Source organism: Patiria miniata, unplaced genomic scaffold, assembly GCF_015706575.1.
Source record: "Patiria miniata isolate m_02_andy unplaced genomic scaffold, ASM1570657v1 HiC_scaffold_5, whole genome shotgun sequence".
Lineage (NCBI taxonomy): Eukaryota > Metazoa > Echinodermata > Asteroidea > Valvatida > Asterinidae > Patiria > Patiria miniata.
The window spans coordinates 33,371,777-33,392,737 of record NW_024037072.1 but is presented as its reverse complement, the minus strand read 5'-3'; the positions used below and the strand labels follow the sequence as shown (position 1 = coordinate 33,392,737).

General features: G+C 41.2%; 1 protein-coding gene across 1 annotated transcript in view; it reads right to left on the bottom strand.

Annotated features, from left to right (window-relative positions):
• Positions 1–17,482, bottom strand: part of LOC119741954 (son of sevenless homolog 2-like) — a 47,838-nt gene extending 30,356 nt beyond the window's left edge. The window contains exons 1-4 of the mRNA XM_038217922.1: positions 17,281–17,482; positions 12,442–12,531; positions 11,466–11,723; positions 10,590–10,673 (exon numbers count right to left, since the gene is read on the bottom strand). Coding sequence (XP_038073850.1) covers positions 10,590–10,673; positions 11,466–11,723; positions 12,442–12,507 — 408 coding nt within the window. The 5' untranslated portion in view covers positions 12,508–12,531; positions 17,281–17,482. The remainder of the gene's footprint in view (positions 1–10,589; positions 10,674–11,465; positions 11,724–12,441; positions 12,532–17,280) is intronic.
• Between the last annotated feature and the right edge of the window lie 3,479 nt (positions 17,483–20,961).

Below are 20,961 nucleotides of genomic sequence, written 5' to 3'. Positions count from 1 at the left end.
GTTAGGGTTAAGCTTGATCGCATCACAAATGTGCTGTATGCTTGTCACGTGTATCAAAATTACGATAACATTCTCTTTGTATTATACTTTTAAAGGTATTTAGCCAATGGAGGAAGGACTGGAATGATTTGGTTAGTAATACTACCCGGTATCCATTCTTTACTGTGCATTCAGACCTTTCCTAGTAATACAAAGTAATGTTGAACCACATCAATCATCCATCATCCTAACATTCTTATCCTCCGCACCAGCTTTCAAAGACACAACAATGATGCATGGGTAGCAGTTCCATGAAATTGTAAACAAAAAAAATGCTTGTAAAATGGAAAAAGCAATTTGTCCTACTGGTATACTACTTCATCGCACAAAAGAAATACACCCAACCCACTATCAGACCATGATCAGACATACATTGTACACGTGTAAATGGCCACATTTAACTGTTGCAATAGTGAATTCTTTGAAAACATTTTTTTTTATCAAACAAATGAAACTCGAATATTAAATGTGATCACACCTCAAGAAGAGTTTGATACACTGTATGTAAAAACTATATTCTGAAGCCAACATATTGGAGTGTCATGGCCTAGCGGTTAAGAGCACCAGACTCATGCTCTGGTGTTTCAGAGGCAACAGTGGTGAGGGTTCAAGCCCGATGGGTGGACACTTGTGCCCTTGAGCAAGGCACTTAACAATTATTGCTTCGTCTTTCGGATGGGACGTAAAGCCGTAGGTCCCGTGTGTTGTGTAATCCAATGCACGTAAAAGAACCCAGTGACACTTATCGCTAAGAGAAGGGGTTTGCCCGGTGTTTCTGGTCTCCTGTATAAACTCCCACGTGGAGTATTTAGAAGAAGAACCAACCAAGAACCAACCAAGAAATATTGTTCAATGCTGTCAATTTAATACCGATACAGGTACAAATGTAGATGTACACTGTACATGTATGTATGTAAGCATACCCTCTGCAAATGTACATGTGCCGGTAACATGCCTTTTAGGTACATGGTGCACTTTGCAAAGGTAAACAAAAACTATTATTATTTTTTGAGATAACATTGAAGTCCCTTGATTTTCATTTCACATTTGGTGCATTGATTTACATGGGAAACAAACACTGAGATTGGTTGCATATTAGTTGGGTCAATAAAAGAAAAAAAATCAACTTACGCAAACAAACAAAAAAGTTTTAATTGCACATTTCCGAAACCTGTATGCTGCACATAAGGCCAAATATAAAAAAACTTGTTTAGCGTCCTGCCTTTTTTTTTAAAAGATAGGAGGCACTTTTTTTCCCCCCTTCCAAAATGGGTGCCCGACCAGGCTATTTTTCAAGATGGCCGCCAGTTGTTTTTTTAAATGACCATCACTTGGACTCAGGAATGACATACCAGCTTTACATGGGCAACAGACAAAGACGCCGAAATGATGTCACTATTTATAATTTATCATTTTTTCGTGTGTTTTTTTTTTAAAGAAGGCGGCCTTCAAAAAGGAAGCGGGCGGGGACACTAAACATGTTTTGTTTTTTATTTGGCCTAAACAGAAAGAGACCATTTTCCAAAAAATGGGTACATACCTGTACCTTGGCACTGTCCCATTTTTTTGTTTGGATTTCAGGGAAAGTCCAAGTCTTGAATAAATAAACGCCAAATCTGCATGCATATGACAGAGGCTCACTTGGCGAGCATCTATTATTTCATAGACTATCGTACAGTACCCGCACACTAGTAAACTGGCTACAATTGACAACATGTACACATGTACATGTAGTGTAAATGAGCCATGGGCTTCCTGTAACAGACCCTGCTTCCAGCTGGCTTGACAAAAGTGCAGCCAAAAAAGCATGATTGATTTCTGCCTTAGATGAGAATACTGCTCTGGGTGAACCAGATGGCAAATAGGGATAGATGCACTGGCCTTTGATCTCCATTGTGTGATTGAACCATGTACATGTACATATGCAGCAGAGCTTATTATTGTACATGTACACATACATATGTACATGTACATGTATGCACTCAAATTCTGAAGGATGGTGACTTCGGACCATTGCTTGTATGTACCTGTATGTACCCCTGAGGCACATGTGCACATTTTACGTAAATGACTACATGTACATGTATTTTTCATTTACTACCCTCGATACTGAATTTAAAACGTGTAGGCCTATTCCTCTATATATGTACATGTACCGGTACATGTACATTGAACCATGGAGGAATAATGAAGGAATTCATCAATGATTGAACACTGCTCATTTCAAGTTTTACAACTGTACATGTACATGAATTGCTCTTTATGCATGTAGTTCAAGCATCTGTTCCTTGCTAATGCATGGGAGGTTCGAAGCCACATTGGCCCATTTTTTTTTTCAAGTCATACTTGTACAGCCAATAGCAGAAGAAAAAAACGTATGGGTTTCAAATCCTAATACAGGTAGAAATCATACAAACACAAAGCAGATGACAAATTTTGGGTCAGAAAAATCTAGCAGGCACCAAACTAACAGCCAAAAAATCCCAGAGATTCCTTTAGCAGGGGTGCATCTACCGTATGACAAACAGTGGTAAGTGCAAGTGGCACAATGGGGGGAAAACCTGTTTCAGCCAGGCACTGATGCTCCCCTACATGTACATGTGTGCACCGCAACAATACAAAGTTACTATCCACCCGAATGGAACCGTGTCAATTTGGACGTCAACAAACCAAACCATCCCCCAACAAACACAATCAAGCTCACATCGTGTCCAATTCCATGTATACAGGATGCAGGTGTATGTCTGTTCCAGTGATTTTTAGGGGTGACAAAGCACTCAAGTTCCACAAGTGGATCAAAAGCCCTGAATCTGTCCCCAATAATATACACGTACCTCTATTTAAAGGGAATGTACATCATTGGCTTTTGCTGTAATTTTCAGAAATGAACTATTTGAGGGGTTAGTGTAATAGATCAAATATTGTTACACTGACATGTTTGAAGTTTTTTCTTCGAAAATGCTGGAAAAATCAAGAAAAACAAAAAAACGTTCAAGTAGTCTGGTTCCCTGACTCCACTAAAGATAAAATGGATCAATATCCAGATGCCGGAAAATTGTAAGGTAAGGGAACAAGTCTAGCTGGCCAGCACCCGTTCATGAATATATAACCAACAGCAAACAAAATTTGAACTGAATAAAAAATGGTAAATTTTGAGCAGTAGTTGCACAATAGTTGGGTTTTTCCAACGGTGGTCGGCCGACCACCACTGGAAACAGATACAAAAATGCCATTTTCTTGAAAATGACTTCACACCAGGTGCCATATAATTTTACAGGATGATTTAGACTGTCATTTATCAACATCCTAGTAAGGTATTTCGTAAAAACTTGGTAGTTATATTTTTCGATGTTTGCAAATGTTGTATATTCCCTTTAAAGGGAATATACAACATTTGCAAACATCGAAAAACAAAACTATCAAATATTTACGAAATACCTTACTAGGATGTTGATAAATGACAGTCTAAATCATCCTGTAAAATTATGGCACCTGGTGTGAAGTCATTTTCAAGAAAAGTGGTATTTTGTATAAATTTCCAACAATGGTCGGCCGACCACCGTTGGAAAAACTTAACTATTTTTCAACTACTGCTCCAAATTTACCATTTTTTCAGTCCAAATTTTGTTTGCTATTGGTTACACGTCATGAACGGGTGCAGACCAGCTAGACTAGTTCCCTTACCTTACAATTTTCCGGCATCTATATAAATTGATCCATTTCATCTACTAATGGAGTCAGGGAACGATACTACTTGAACATTTTTGTTTTGCTTGGTTTTTCCAGCATTTTTGAACACAAAACTTCAAACATGTCAGTGAAACAATATTTGTTCTATTATACTAACCCCTCAAATACAGGGGTGTGAGTGACCACTGATAAAAATAGCTGAAAACAGCTGAAAAAGGTGTAAAAAAGCTGAATTTTGGAAATCTCCTGTACTTTTGTACACAGCAAGTGAGGGAAAAAAGCTGAAATCCAAAACAAAAAAAGCTGAAATCAGCTAAAAAGCTGAGATTTCACACCCCTGCAAATAGTTCATTTCTGAAAATTACAGCAAAAGCCAATGATGTACATTCCCTTTTAAGCAAACAGTAACCGTGCCTGTAGAAGGCCTCAAAAATACTTTTTATAAGCTCAGCATCAATTATCCGGTCCAAGCACACAATGTTCCTGTTTTTATGGTGGCATTTGCTGCATGCGTGGGGTCCATTTCACAATGAGCAAAAATCCTTTATACCCAGAAAAACCCATCATGTATACGTGTAGGTCAATGTGAAGTGTATGTGGTATACCAGGAAAAAGAGACCTCTAAAGCAGCAATAATTTTTTTTTAGGGGGGAGGGAGGGTTGGGGGATTTTATGATTCTAGGAAGGATTTTCACTTTTCCCCCGATGGATAAACGCAAGCGCACGTTTGTTGGCAAGGAATCAAGAAGGCTGCTTACACACGTTGGCACTGAGCCAAGCCTGTTTCTAGGGTAGGAGCTCGACGTCTATTTACATACAAGGGTTGAAGGCGTACCCTGGGCGCGACCAGCAATGTAGAATTGTTTGAGCTGCATTAATTATTAATGTACAAGTACCTGGTACATGTACATCACACAGAGGGCTTTGACAAAAGCTTGCGTAGTTTCGGAACAGGCTACTATAAATGCTTGCAGTTCCACTGTTTAAAAACTCTAATATGCAGTCATTTATATTAAAGCGAACGTTTCTGCTGTTTGCAAAAATTCACCACTTGCAATATTATCCATTTTCACACAAAACATAGCCTGAGAGAAACGGAAAATTCATTACAGAAAGAAGATTTTTCAAATTACTCAAAATTAAGGCTACTTTTAAATAGCCCTAACGTCCTAAATGCTCTTTGGGGGTCAAGGACCAAATACCACAGAATACTACATGTGTTGTGCACACTTGTATGGACAGAAATTATGCATACTACAGGTTACTACTCAGTAGTATTTTGTAGCTTTAGGTGAGGTTAGGGTCTAATACATCCTCAAAATGATTTTATGGATGATAGATGCAGGCCAAAAAGATGCAGCACAGCTGTGTGAGTTGTTACGAGCAATAAAGTGAAGCGGCTTTTCGCCTTTAACTTTATTTTTATCTGAAACCTTCCTGAGTCCATGTTTATGTAACCTTGGCTTAATACCGTGCATCAATTGTATGTTTTCATGCTACTAAATAATTGAATCCCTCTACATCTGAACACATAAAATCATTGTCGTTGGCTTTGGACTACATACTCCGGATTACAAAACCTTTCTTTTTGAAAACATCCAAGATCGGTGCATGCGTGTTAACATTCAAGACGTTGACAACATCCACAACGATGTCTGTGATAATTTCTGCATTTCTGCATGTTTTGTGCAATACCGCACTCACCTTGGGGGTAATGCAATAACCTCTGACAGTAGTGTCTGACGAGGCAAATTGTTGGCGAGACTGACTCATGTCAATTCGGTTTAAATGTCCGTAGAGCATGTGCACTCCCCTTGCATTGTCCATCAGTAATGGCTCAATACATGAATAAACACAGGCACTACGTCTATAATCAAATCATTGCTGTACTTGTAAGACATCACATAATGTGATGCAGATGCACCCAAAAATTAAAAAAAAGGAGGAAAATCTTCACAAAGCACGAAGCCAGAATCTTATAGGACAGCCTTCATTAAGAATTGAGAGTGCGCAACACAGTGTGGCTACAATGATGACAATAGAACAGAAACAGCGCCGAGGGTTAAAACGGAGCATTCTGGATACCCTGGATGCAATTTGTCAAACCAGGAAGTCCAGAGTAGTGGTCCAGGGTTGCACATATACACGTCAACTGATGGAAATACACGCAGGGTTTTTTTTCTCCCTTTTTTGTCCCCTCGCTCTTTTTCTTCAAAAAGGTGTGGCTGAGTATTGGTTTCGAACTAGAAAATCCACTTTTGTTTTTCTAAATCAAAACCATTTTTTGGTACCTTTCTTTTAATTGTACACCTTTGTGTAAAATTAAAAAGCAATATGAGTCAATGGGTCTGAATATTTGTTATAAATATATTAAGGTACATGCACATGTAACAATATACATTGTATAAATATATTAAGGTACATGTAACAATGTTTGGCAGATCGTCCTAAACATGTGCATAGGTATATTACCAAAGAATGCAACATTTTGCACAGTTGTAAAATTGTAAACATAACAGTGACGAAGACAAAAGTGTACATAATGAAATGTAACAATGAAATGTTTGCTCTACACGCAATGTACACTAATACAGTCATATGCAAACTGCATGTTGACATGGTTAATGTACATATGTTGTATACAGTACCATGTCTATGTACACGTAAATGAACTACATGTACATACTTTGGACCAACGAACATGTGCGTCCATGTGAGTTGCACATGTTTAACTGTACATGCACCATACAAGATTTGCAAATTCACCTTTGCACAACACCTCCATACAATTTAAATTTGCAGCACTTTTCAATGTGTAATTTGGCCAGTACATGTACAATTGAAGCACTAAATTGAAACATGACATGCTTCTACACTGCAAGATGTCGTTTCCTCCATCATGTCCATGCACACACAAAAATGTGGCAATAAAAGGATTTTCTTATAACAATTGTAATATTCATCATACATGTACACATCCTTTGAGTTGGAGCTTGACATTTTGTATGCACAATGTACATCATACTGTAGAGACAATTTGTTTCCAATGCCTGAGCATATGGGCAATGCGGACAAGGCTGACAAATTGAAAATTTATGAAATCTTCAAAATTACAAGCACCACAACCTCAAATGTGGTATAAAATTTAAAGGGGACAACAAGATCTTACATTTCAGTGTATTTTTTGGTCAAAAACTGGTAATTTGCCAAAAATTATGGATTTAGGTATAAGTGGTGGGCAGCCGTGTTAGTGGGGTAGAATCAATTGGAAAGGTAAGGTAGCACTTTAAATGAGTATTTAGATTGAAAGTGTGCACATACTTTCGTAGAGCTACATGTGCATCAGTATACAATGAAGAGGGGCATTTATAATCATACAAGGTATAGGGGATTTAGCTAGTCATTTTGGCAGGTTGTTTTCACACAGAATTTCAAAATGCAAGTGGCTTTTTGTTTTTAAGGAAGAGGAAAAGGTTCATATTCTATGCCAAAAGAGTTTTTTGTTTGATCATTAGTTTCTTAAATGTTTCAACTTGTACCCAAGATAAGCAGACAAACTGTAACGTGAGTCACCGTAACGTGCGTTACGGTAACGTAAGTTACCAAAATCTATCCATCTAAGGATTCTTTATAATTGTAATGGTACCGGTACATGTAGAATTTGAGACTTAAATACCCAAGTTACAATGTCAGGGCACCAAAAAGATTTTACCATCTGTATAGGCCTACAGTTTGAGGACAACTTTCAAATGCAAGGTTTTTTTTTTCAAATTTGTGCATGTCCTTTTTGTGTTCGCAAGTTACCAATAAAAAACTTATTGCCAAGCCAATAGAACTTCATTTTGTTGGTCCTTTTTTGTTGCAATTAGTCACTTAATTTCAAGGCATCTTCTGTGAGAAAAATCCACCCTCAATGCTTTAACTTTATAGAATAACAACACAGAGTTGACGGTAGGCCCCTCCAAATGTAACATGAGTTACCATTGGGATGGAATTGCTCATACTATACATTTTCTTTTTCCAAATTTTGCTGGGTGTTAGACTGATGTTCTTACATGTATATTACAAGTACATTCCAAATAGTTGAATTTATTTTGAAAATTTGGAAAATGAAAATACATACAGTATTCTAGGCACACCTTGGCATCAGGTTGATGTGTATGCCGAGTTTCAAATTAAAACCATGTGTACATGGATCGGTCTATTTGTTTTAATTCATGTGGAGAAAAAAAAATGTGGAGAAAAAAAATCTCCAGAAAATAAAGTATTAACTGCAAGTACATGTATTGCTAGGGCTTTGCCCAAAATCCTAATTATGCAGTATTTCAGTCACAATAGATCCATACATACGTAAATCTGCATCTAGAGTGTGTCTATTGGGCGACAAAGCCTGACATTTTACTATCCCCAAGTTCAACAAAACTGCCCGGAAATGCATCTTAAATAGACCCTGACATTTGGTTGCGTCCCTGTACTGCATCCGATCACAAAGGGTTTGGAACTTGGTTTCGCTGAAAAGCCTGAATGTCTTAGAGGGAGGGTATGGTTGGGCGGGTGATAAACATTATGACCTTTTTATTCTACTCGTAACCTTTTCTGATTGTTCTGGGCCGGATCTCGTGACATCGGGGACAGTCTTTGCACCCACTCGTCCCCTTCAAGATAAGAAGAGGGGGTTTGACATTTCAGCCCGTCTCAAGGGTGACAAGCGTTGTTAATGGCCGGGCTCACTCTAGAGACTCTCACTTGACATGCCATCCGGCTAATTGGATGGCACAGCCCGGATAAACTGTTGGTTTCAGTTCCACTGGACAAGGACAATGGCAAGAATCAATTCGATTTTTGTACAGTTGTTGGGTTTTTTTTTCAGGAGACAATCTTTTCCAGCTCATCCAGGCTTTGAAATGTCACCATTAAACTGAGTCTGTTTCACACTTTCACTTTACCTGCCTTCCAGGAATCTACAGGTAAATTGCTGAGAACGTTTTCTACTTTTGTTTCCTCACTTTTTCCCACTTTTCAATTTTTTTTTAAAATAAGTACATGTAACCTTTGAATTGAACGTCAGACCAAGTACACAACAGTTCTAATGGCGAATACCGCACTTTTGCAGGGATGTAAATTGGACTAACTTGGAAGTACATTGTAAATTTAAGGTGTCATATTAAGCCTCCTATGCAAGCATACATTCTGTGCCAAGTTGTCATTTCAGTCCAAATCAATCAGGTGACTGTTTTCAACAGTTAAGAGCTCCCAGCCTACATACATGTAAAGCAGAATTGACTAGCTGTGTGGCTGTTTATTATGTAACTTGATACAGCTATGATTTGACTGTAGGTGATTGATAAGCAAGGTGTGCCTAATTCGTGCCTATTTTTGTCTGTTGACTGGATTTGACTAGTCACAGTGCTTGCTCAAAATATGATCCGACTGTTGGTGACTAGCCGGTGTAATAGGCAAGGCAGAGGGAGAGGATTGATTTTTTGTGTCTGTCTGTGACTGTTTAAATAGCAGGAGAGTTTTAAGAAAAGTATATACACATGTATGGTGTCCATATGTTTTTTTAAATTTGGAAAAAAATCTGAAATCAGGCAGTTACAGGAGGATTTACAACAGGAATTTCATCTGTCTTACAAATTTCCGAGAAAAAAAAAACACGCCTCTATTCTTAACAAAAATAAAACATACATACATAAGCACTACATATCATATTCTTAGATTTCTTGCAAATGTGCAGAGATCCAGGAACAAAGCCTTGGAAAGTCTGATACATGTACCAATATGGACGCCATGAAAAAGCACCCTTCAACGGTTACAAAAAGAACAAACAAAAACCCTAGAATTCCTTGTCTCCAATTTCAGCTCCAGAATCATTAACCCTAACCACCTAGGCCCTTTTGGCTAGGAACCATCCTCGATCCTGCAAAATCCTCCAATTGCCACCATGTAAAATTGGATACAGCCTCAATCCTTCAAAAATCATCCGTTAGTTAATTCTTTAATTTGTGCATTGGTGGGGTGACCGACCACTGCCTCAATTTCTCAGAATCCTCCAACAGTCGCTGTTAATACGTTGAGGCAGTGCAAATGATATCCAGAAGCAGATCGGAAGGTATCCAGCATATTGTGGGCCTCAATTATGCATGGCTGAACATAAATAATGCAGGGTACAGCCTACGCCCTCGACACAATGCATCCTCCAAAATCAACTGACACTTTTTTTTGCCATTCAGTCTTAATCCTTCAAAATCCTCCAAAACCGCCTGGTTGATTTTGGAGGAATGAGGAGGTTAGGGTTAAGGAGCGTTTAACATCCAGAACTAATGGAAGAACTTTAAACGTTGAGCATCTATTATAGGATGTGATGTACCTAAAGCATGGGCCAATATTGAGCTCGTGTCCCATAAAATCAGGGGCCTAAAAATCTCATAAAGCCACGGCTGGGAGACGAGGCCGTGGTTTGGGAAACCTCCTATGAACCCAAAGTCTTACCTATGAACCACCCATGAACCCCATATGAACCCAATGCCTTACCTATGAACCCCCTAAGAACCCCATGCATTACCTATGAACCCCCTATGAACCCCATATGAACCCCCTATGAACCCAATGTCTTACCTATGAACCACCTATGAACCCCAAATGAACCCAATGCATTACCTATGAACCCCCTATGAACCCAATTTCATACCAATGAACCCCAATGAACCCAATGCCTTACCTATGAACCACCTATGAACCCCACGTGAACCCAATGCCTTACCAATGAACCCCAATTAACCCAATGCCTTACCTACATGTATGAACCACCTATGAACCCAATGCCTTACCAATGAACCCCTATGAACCCAATGCCTTACCTTCAAGATGTCAGCAGCTATGTATTGCATGACAGCCACTAGATACAGGGAGACCTGGGAATCCACGCGGTAACCTAGACCCTCCTAGAAACAAAGAAATGGCGACAAAATGAAAAAGAAAGAGGACCTGTACTCTTCATCTGGCCTTTTTGGATTATGAGATCCACTTTTTAAATCATCCCGGGTGACAAAATTAATGGCACTGACGAAACATGCATTAACCTTGACTCCCCAGGCATTTTTTTGCTAGGAGGACACCGCAATCTTGCAAAATCCTCCAACTGCCTCCATGTAAAAATTGTGTACAGCCTTCAATCCTGCAAAATCCACCGTTATTTCTTAAATGTGGTCCTTAAAGGAGCGACCACTACCTAAAACCTGCAAAATCCTCCAGCAATCGCTGTCAATATGTTGAAGCAGGGCAGGTGACATCCTGGGGCAGTGCGGAGGATTTCAAGTATAATCTAGGTCTATATTTATGCACGGCTGAGCATACACAACACAAGGTCTGGCCTAAGACCTTGACACAGTGCATTCTCCAAATTCAGCCACACATTTTTGCCATGTACATGTAGCCTCAATCTTGCAAAATCCTCTACTTTGCAAAGAGGATTTTGGAGAATTTGGGAACGTTAGGGTCAAGTAAGCAAGTTCAACATTGTAAAACTGCAACCATATAAGTTCAATACAAAGTATATACTACGGATTGCGATGGCCTCTTGAAAATTCTTAACAAAACCGTTTGACAAGGAAGTTTGTTCCACAACCCCCAGTTGGCACAAGTAATGAACTATGGAATAGATGTCGTTGTACTGTCCATAAAGTTGAACAGACTACAGGAATAAATTTGTTACCCAGATTTCAAGCCAGCCTTACCTTCAGCAGAGAATGTATCTTATCGACGGGCAAAAATAGCGGGGCCCTCTTCTTGCCCTTCTCTAGGGCGTTGCGAGCATCGCTGATAGTCCACTGGTCGATGGGGTGTGGAAAGACCCTCTGGACTCGCTCCTCCACATCCTGGACAGTGTGGGGCTGACCGGCGCACAGCATGCCAAGCAGCCGGACGATGAGGGACTCTATGTACTCCAGTGCTGCCTCTTCTACAATCAAGGAAGGATGCACATCTCTCTGAACCTGCAAGATTTTTAAAAAAAAACACTCCTACTGTAGCTTTCAATGTAAAGGTCCATGGAGCTATGACTAGAGAGCTATCTTGCGGTACACTTTCCAGTAGATTTTGTTCCAAGGCCTGAAAATATTGACATGATCGCAGTACACCATACATACTCACGTTGCAATACCGCGCACGTGTATGTCTACACTAAATGTAAATTATGTACAATACGTTCTTTCATGGCGATTGCTGTAGAGCAGCATGCACGCAGTGACCCTAGACTTGCACACCAGAACAAGCTAAACCGCATGTATCACTTGCTGTACACATGCGAAAGTGGTGCATCCATGCAGCAATATTAATATTGATGGAGTGCACTCGGAACGAGTCTAGCACGCTGACAACACGTAGCGTGTAACCAATTTTTTTTTATTGCTCATCAGCGACGGTAAAACCACCTGCAACCGATTTCAACAGATTTGGTCCTGAAGCATTATATGAAGCCGAGTGAGTGATGGATTTTGACGGACATTTATTCATTTATGCCATTTCTTTACCCAGGGTATGCCCAAACAGTTAAAAACTAGTGCCCATTGGGGCCCTGCATGCATAACAAATTATTAAATGTTAAGTAAAGTTTAACTCATAAGGAAAAGTACATTAACTGGTGAAACATTGGTCTTCTACTTAGAAAAATACTAAGTAGGGCATTAGGGCTACAGCACATGAAAGGCTTACCTTCCGCAGAGCAGCAAGAAGGAGGTCTTTCCACCGGTCATCGCTTTCAAAATCATAGCCTCCCATTGTTCCTGTACTCCTTACCGGTAGCTGGTGTAAAAGTAAAGAAAGGTGATACATAATCATTTTATTTCTTCATTAATACATTTACTGGCAAGTGACGCATTGGCAGCAGGAATCTGCACACTGCTGTTATTTGTCACATTAGCCTGCCATGCCTGGTACCACAAAAAAATTAACCTTAACTCCTGGGGCTCTTTTACTAGAAAGTATCCTGAATCCGCCAAAATCCACCAATTTTGTCATGCAAAAAATGCTGGTATCCTGAGTCCATCAGAATCCCCCAGTGTAGATACTGGAGGTATCCTGAATCCGCCAATAGTCCACCAGCAAAAGTCTCGATGGATTCTGGCGGATTCAGGATACCATGGTGGCATGAAAAAAAGTACAGCCTGTTTTTCCATAGAGTCTTCAAAATCCATCACCTAAATTTCTGGTGGATTTTGACGGATTCAGGATACCATGCTCGCATGAAAATTGTGATGTGTGCTGTTGCATAGGATCCATCAAAATACACCAAAGCATGGCGATCCCAGCATTGCATTGCCTGGATGGGTTATTTACATAATCCATTGTTTATACATTTTATATGCTGAGGCCTATATATAGCCCCAGTCACATGTAGCTCCCATCCACCCAGTTCATGTGTGTACATGTTATGTGACAGACTTGGCAGGGCTAGTACCAGCAGTATTTACTTGACCACAAACATTGCAAAAGAGTTCAACTGTTGAGATCCTGAATCCATCAAAGTCCCCCAACAGCTCAAAATAGAGGTATCCTGAATCCATCAAAATCCGCCAGTTCCGAATTCTTCCAATCCTGAATGTATCAAAATCCCCTAGTTTGTTCAATATGGATGTATCCTGAATTCGCCGAAATCCCCCAAAACAGGGGGGTGGAATTTGATGGATTCAGGTACGTTAGGGTTTAACCTATACGCTTAGTGCGGCATCGGCGCATTTTTTTCCTCATGTGGACAGCAATTTTACTCTAAATTGTCCACCTTTTCACTCAAAAGATTTGATACATGTATGCCCAACTCTACCCGTACACTTCCAACTTAATTACTTGGCTTCACCATAGAACAATCAATTTATGAACCCTGATTCATTAAGTATTATTCCTTGTAGACAAATGATTACAGACTTATGTGATGTCAGGGACACACACTTCTTTACATTAACCCTAACCCACCTCACTCCTCCAAAATCCTCCTGGCGGTTTTGGAGGATTCTAGAGGATTGAGGATGAATGGTGATTGAATCAAATGAGGATTCTGGAGGATTGAGGATGAATGGTGATTGAAGCACATGAGGATTTTGGAGGATTGAGGATGAATGGTGAATGAAGCACAAGAGGATTTTGGAGGATTGAGGATGAATGCATTTTGAGGCAGGACTGTCTGATGATTTTGAAGGATTTGGCGTTGGTTATCCTTCATTTAAACATGAGTGCAAAGTTTTGGGATGAGGAGGATTTTGGAGGATTGAGGATGAATGCATTTTGAGGCAGGACTGTCTGACAATTTTGAAAAATTTAGGCGGAGTTGAAAAATTTTGGAGGATTTTGGAGGATTGAGGATGGTTGTAAGCAACAAGGGCCTAGGGGGTTAGGGTTAAATGTTGATAACTATTTATTATAAAGTTTACTACAAACTTTCTCTGGCCTCAAAATCATTGAAGGCAATGACCTAAATGTCACTCCATAATCACCCTGAAGTAATTTACTTTGTTTGCAACTAACAAGAAACCAAGTAACTTTTTAGACAACTGAATTAATTCTGCTCATTCCTAACTTTAATTGGCCTATCGCCATTTGCGAGTTAGCCACGCCCCTTAGACAACCGTATGGAATTTTGACTGCATTGCCTACATGAATGACGCCTGACGCTCACATGAAGACAGTATGACGTGCGCAAACAAGTATGTGCGTGTTCTACATAACCCCCGAGGACCGACACACAAAGGGAGAACAACAGATCCTTTCAGTCCTTGGAAATTGGGTCTTTTGTTGGAAATGGTCCTCTGTAGTAAGTTTGTGTGCTTAGTCTATGGGAGAGTGCTATATTACAGGGACAAAGGGAAACACAAAGCATTCTCCTCGAGAGTATAGTAAAACACGACTGTATGAGCATGCAGTGTGTCCCATCCAAGGAGCTCTCGAAAGTGGTCAAAAAGCACCCTCTCTAGTTCGTGCATGGAGTCCTTAATTTCTTACTGACAAATGGACAAAAAATGATCGGGCACATTCACACTATTTCTTATCACATTGTATTCCATGATCATCACTATGATCATTTACAGTAGGCCTTAATACAGTAATAGTTGACACTCTACATACCTGTACATGTACCCACAATGTGCTCTTTCATGCCATCTTAACAAGGTAATTCATCTACCATCACAGGATTTGAAACTCCATAGAAAGGTACACAGGCGCCAACAAGGCCTAGTTCTTTACTCCAAATGTACTGTAGCGTGCATCTTTTGAATTTCCATAAATGATTCAGAGTAATTGCAGAATACCCCGCCACTTGAAAATCACACCCTAAAAATCAATGGCTACGTAGTTGAAGGAGTTTGGAAAAAGTCGAAGTTCAATGTCGGTCCCCTGTGGCTACACAGATAGATAAATGGGAATGAGTCGGGAAGGGCCGAAAGAGGGGTGAGTATTTTCCCTTTTTAAAAAAAAATCCTCCACGGGGAATGAATCAGTACTAACTGCGAAAATTGAATGGGGAGGATCGAAAAAGTCCAAGTCCCATGTAGGTTTCTCCGGAGTGGCTACGTGGATATGGGGATACAATATGGGAGTCGGGGAGGGCCAAAAGAGGGCGCTATTTCCCCGTTTGAACAAAATGTTCCAAGAGTAATGAATCAGTATGCCTACGTACTTTCAATTGAATGGGGAGGATTGAAAAATAAGTCTTTAAGTCCAGTTTTGGTCCCTGGCCACCCGAGTCCATTTTCAGTACGAACTCTCCACGTGAAGACGTACACGCGCGTGCCGTTGGCCGGCTGCCATGGCGGCAGCGTGCGGGTGTGCATGTACGCGCGTGTAATCTTCACACGCGGAGTTCGTACTGAAAATGTTTTCAACGAAAGCGTGGAATTGCGGTTTATTTTCGGTAAACATGCCGCCGGCGGACATGTATTGGCCTTTTTTAAACCCATCGCAGGCACAATTCTGGACACAAGGAATATGTAAGCGAAATTTCAGCTTCCTCCGTCAGGTAAAAATATGGAAAAAAATGTGTTATAATTTTTTTCGCTATGGCGAGGAGAGAGTCATACCCTGAACTCTAGCCCAGGTGGACTCCCTTTCCTCCCTACGTAACGGAGGGAGTCCAGGGTATGAAGTGCTCAAAACCGGGCGAAAATATTTATGACCAATATTTTCAATATTTTTACCTTGTTGGAGAAGCCAATTTTTACGTCGTAGTAGGCCTATTCTATGTGTCCTTATCTATTGGGCCGCTGGGTTCAGGAATTCCATATGCGATGCTGATCAGGAAAATAAACTCTAAAGCAACGTTAAACTTGTACGTGTTTGTAGACTCTTTTCATCAGTTTCTCACCGCCGAGTCTATTCTAGTCGTACATGACGTACGTCCGTGCAGCGTGTAGTCTGGTTCCCTAAACCTGACAATTATACTCGGCGCTCATATCACGTCTGGTCTGGGAGCCAGACTATGCCGCGTGAATATGCAGTGCGCACGCGCGATTTGCTTAGTAACCATCCTCATACGCACGCGCACTTACTTGAAGGCGCGGTCGCTAATCCAATGACCGAGCGTGTTTTCGCGCCAGTTACCAGAAACATGTTTCGGCTTTGGTCATTGGTTGAGCGTTTTCGTGACGTCGGTTGGCTGGAGTGACGTCACTGTTCCAACCAAAACTAAACAAATGAGGGCGCTAGCGTGCGTGCGCGCTTTCGTGTGCACGTATATGACGTACGACTCGGGAATAAAACTGATGAAAAGAGACTACAAACACGTACAAGTTTAACGTTGCTTTAGAGTTTATTTTCCTGATTAATGTCGGTCAGCATCACATATGGAATTCCTGAACCCCTGGATCAATAGAGAAGGACACATAGAAAATGTAGGCGTGAAATAAGCTTCTGTAATTGTAACGAGGTAAAACGTAACAAAATTCTGGTCCAAATTTTGGGTGGTCTTATGTAGAGAATTCTCATCCTGAACGTTAGTCGTAATGCAATGAAGACTTCGTCCAACCTGGGCTACCTGGACTCCCTTGCGTGTACACAACGGATCCAACATGGGCTACACAGTAATGTAATGTTCACTTTTGTCATGGAGCTGGAGGGACGATTTCGCTTGTTTCAAAATGACAACGCGTATTTACAAGCCACATTCGGAGGTCTAGCGCGGAACCAGACAAAGACTCTTCACAAATACACAATGTCAATGTCAATAAAAATTGCCCATGTTCAGTGACACTGACACTGTGCCGTGTCGTTACATTACAGTCAATAATAATATGAAAAACAATCGGGCACCGATTCACAGTTGATAATATATTGCACTGCCACTGGCGCTACCTTCATAAAACTTATCATTAATTAACAATAACAGAAACACACAAAAAATCACAAATACATACAATTCAATGTGCCGCATGGTTAACCATGTTATTGTTAAACGTGCACGTACGTTAAACCAATGCCAATTGCCAATGCCAATTGCCAATGCAAAAGCCAATGAAAAACACCAGGTTTTTGTTTTGAAGCAAAGGTTGATAATTACAAACTTACCTCAGATGTCTAAATTAGACACGCAATATCGTCATCTCGAAAGATGTTGTTCCATTGTGAGCTGCATTTATGCACATTTTCCATCTAAATTCGGGATATTTAACGGGTCACCGTGAAGTTTCGCGGAAGGAAACGACTTCGTTATGTAGAGCTCACAACGCATGCGCAAAAGATAATTTCTAGCAATGCACACGAGATGCAAGGTTTATGAAACTGGTATCCGTCCGTAAAAGATAACGTTCGGCTAATGAAGGGACCACGTTTACCTGGCACTCGTCTGGCAATTGAGGGCGCTTTTACTCACGTCGATTTCTAGCTTTTTGTTGTGAGTGGAATATACAGCAAGGAACAGATTTAGTCGGCAACACCTTTTTTTTAACAGAATTTGATAATTATTTTCCCCCCATTGACGAGGATCAGTGAATTTGTATACATACAACGGTGAAGGATTTTTCAAAGTACCTAAATATTTCAAGATCAAAGGTTTCTTTTTAGATTTCAAAATAGATTCAGGGTTATTATTACAAAAGCGGCCCTCAAACCAAATTCAGGAAAAAATACAATCAATGTAACTAATAAAAAATGAAACTAACATGGGACATTAAATTAAATAATTGAATTTAAAAGCACATACTTGAGAGGGGGTAGAAGCAGTCCATGTACAAAACTCAAACCGAGTTGCTTTATTTTTGGGGGAGGGGTGGTGTTTGGGGGAGCGTTTGGGGGACAACTAGGGTACAGGCCCGGATTATCCAATAGGCACTGTGCCGCGAAAACGGGGGCCTTCGAAGTATTTAAGGGGCTTTAAAAATACCGCAGTGTGTGTCATAAAACACACACAGTCTTGTTCCGTAGTTGTGGGGGCCGTATCATAAGTCCGACGCCTCATAGGTCCGACGCCTCATAAGTCCGAAATTTCGGACTTATGAGGCGTCGGACTTATGAGGCATAACATTTATTTATTCCGCCTCATAGGTCCGACGCCTCATAAGTCCGACCGTCGGAAAAACGAGGCGTTTAATTTGTCGGACCTACGAGGCATCGGAGCTATGAGGCGTCGGAGCTATGTCGAGGCGTCGGACTTATGAGCCTTTATTTGGTTAGGGGATGCGATTTTGTCGGACTTATGAGGCGACGGACCTATGAGGCGTCGGACTTATGAGCGGACCCCGTTGTAGGGACAAACACTCGATCGTCTGTACGATTTGTTGGGACCGAAAATGCTGTGGGGACAGCAGAAAGTCCCCATAAATCGGTCCTAATGTGCCTAACAAACAAAAAAACTTCCCCGCATAACGCGGTGTATAGGCCATGGCACACACGCAAGTGTGTAAACACCTTCAAACGTGGACTCCCCCTCTTTAGGAAGACCTCCCATATGTCTTGACACGGTCAAATTGTGCATGTGGACCTTCGGGAATATGTGGACCCTACTTAATTGTCCTCTGTTTTTATCGTCTCCTTGAATGCAAAAACAAACCCACCTACACCCACACCCCCGCACAAACAAGAACAGTTTTTAAAAGTCGCATTTTTTTCCACAACATCGTCAAATTTTTCGGGACATGACATTCACTACATGCATTGATGATGTCGCGAATTAAATTGTTGCGATAATATTTCCCCACCACCTTTAAGGATGGTCGTATGATGACTTTGAACGCACTGATACGTGTTTTACAGCATGACTTTTTCCCTCTAGCACCGGTTGATCATATTTTTACGTACAAAATGAATGGGTTATTTTAAGTGCGGAAGTAAAATCTAACTGGACAGAGTTGATGAGTATTATTATATAGGCCTAAATAAAGTCTCCCAATTATAAAGCACATAATTCTGTGAGCGACAGGTCGGGTTCGAGCTGGGTAAATGCCAGTCTTTGCTCAATTCGTGATCGTTTATGTCCTTTTCATTTTTTTTGTCTATAGAAACGTAAATGCATGAATTATGTTTTGAAAAACGAAAAGGAAAACATTCATTTGTTTGCAAAAGTTTGCGATGTCACGAAAAAAAAAATGCGATGAAGTGAAAACAAGTTTGCGATGTCTTAAAAAAAATATCTTTGACGTCCCTTTAGCAGGATGTCAAGTGCGCATTTTTGGAAATTTTCGTTTAACTTTAATAGTTGTTGGTTTGTAATTCGGCGTTGACACCACGCACAAGCGCAATTCAAAACTAAGCAACTTTTGAATTGAAATTGAGATCCTAGAATCACAAATGACAGATGAAATCATCGTCGTCGTCGTTCGTATAGCTCGTTCCTGGAGGTATCACACCGGAACGTCAGTTCTCAACCACTCCAATGGTGTCGTCAAGGTCGATCAGGCCAGCAGGTCCGTAGATTGGACACTCTCGTAGGATGTGTGTGGTCGTCTGTGGAGACCCACAGGGGCAGGTGTTGTCGGCTCTGGTGCCAACTAGGTGGAGGAACGAGTTGGTTTTCCGCATCCCGTCCGTAGTCGGTTGAGCCTAACCCAGGGCTTGCGCTCGAGGTTGTGCCCTGCTGGCTTTGTTGATGAACTCGTGCAGGCTGGTGGTCATGCTCTCCCACTGCTCTCTCCATCGATCTGCTACCCAGGACGGGGAGAGTGAGGGACCGTTCTTTAGCTCACAAGTACGGGTTACGAGCTACCGGGCGTGTTAGCCTTCTGTGAGAGCTTGAGGGTCAGATGGTCACGTCTGATGCTCGCGGGTTGGATGCCTACGACCATGGGCAACATGCATGCAGGGGTACGTGCGTTTTGGCGGTCATGACCAAGAATTGGTTCGGTAGTTTCTTGTCGGTGAATTTCTTCAGCAGTTTTAATTGGGTTAGAATTACGCATGATCATGTAGTACTCAAATCCCCAAAACAATTAACCAAAGAGAGTTCTGCTTTGGAGATTGGCCCTGACAGGTCGCTTGAGGCGGGTTGGGTGGAGATGAGTTCTTTTATTTCCTCACTGACTCTTCGGTTGTGGTTTGTCTACGAGGACAGATGCAATTTAGTTTGCAGGAACTGGACAGGGTTTTGTTACTGCTTCGACCAGTGAGTCCGGGTTGATCGTGCATGGCCCATGCCTTCGGGCTGGAGTGGGTGAAATCAATAGTGGTTACAAATGAAATACCCGACCTTTATAAGTCTAACTTTGAGCTATGTGATAGGCCTACTATTTTATGATGTGTAAAATCTAGTGTGAACATTTCTTGTGCTGCATTTTTGAAACGCATGTCTGACTGTGGATCGCTCAAGTTCAGAATAAATAAAAGATACAGAGAAGTTAACTATTGTTTCTAAATCATCTCCCGACGCAATGCGTAGGCCTACATGCCCGAGACAAGGGCGACAAAGTAAATACAGACCCTGCTTGTACGCGGCAACGGGGCGGATCCAGAACCAGAGAGACCCGGTACCCTTAGCTTGCAGTGGGGCGCCCAACCGGCGGCTCAGACGGTAGCCGGCCGGCGCGCGGGGAAGCAGGACCTCATTTGACGTAAGGGTATCATGATGCTCTTTCTCAATGGCGTAACTATAGGGTCAAAATTCCGAGGGCGCACCCGAGATGCACCACTTTTTCAATGGGAACACCTGAAGGCAATTAAGTGATATGCTTTTGTTATTGAAATTCAAGATTTCAAATGGGGGCATGGATGGCACGCCGCGGGGGCACGTCCCTCCCCTCCCCCCTCCCCCCTCCTCCT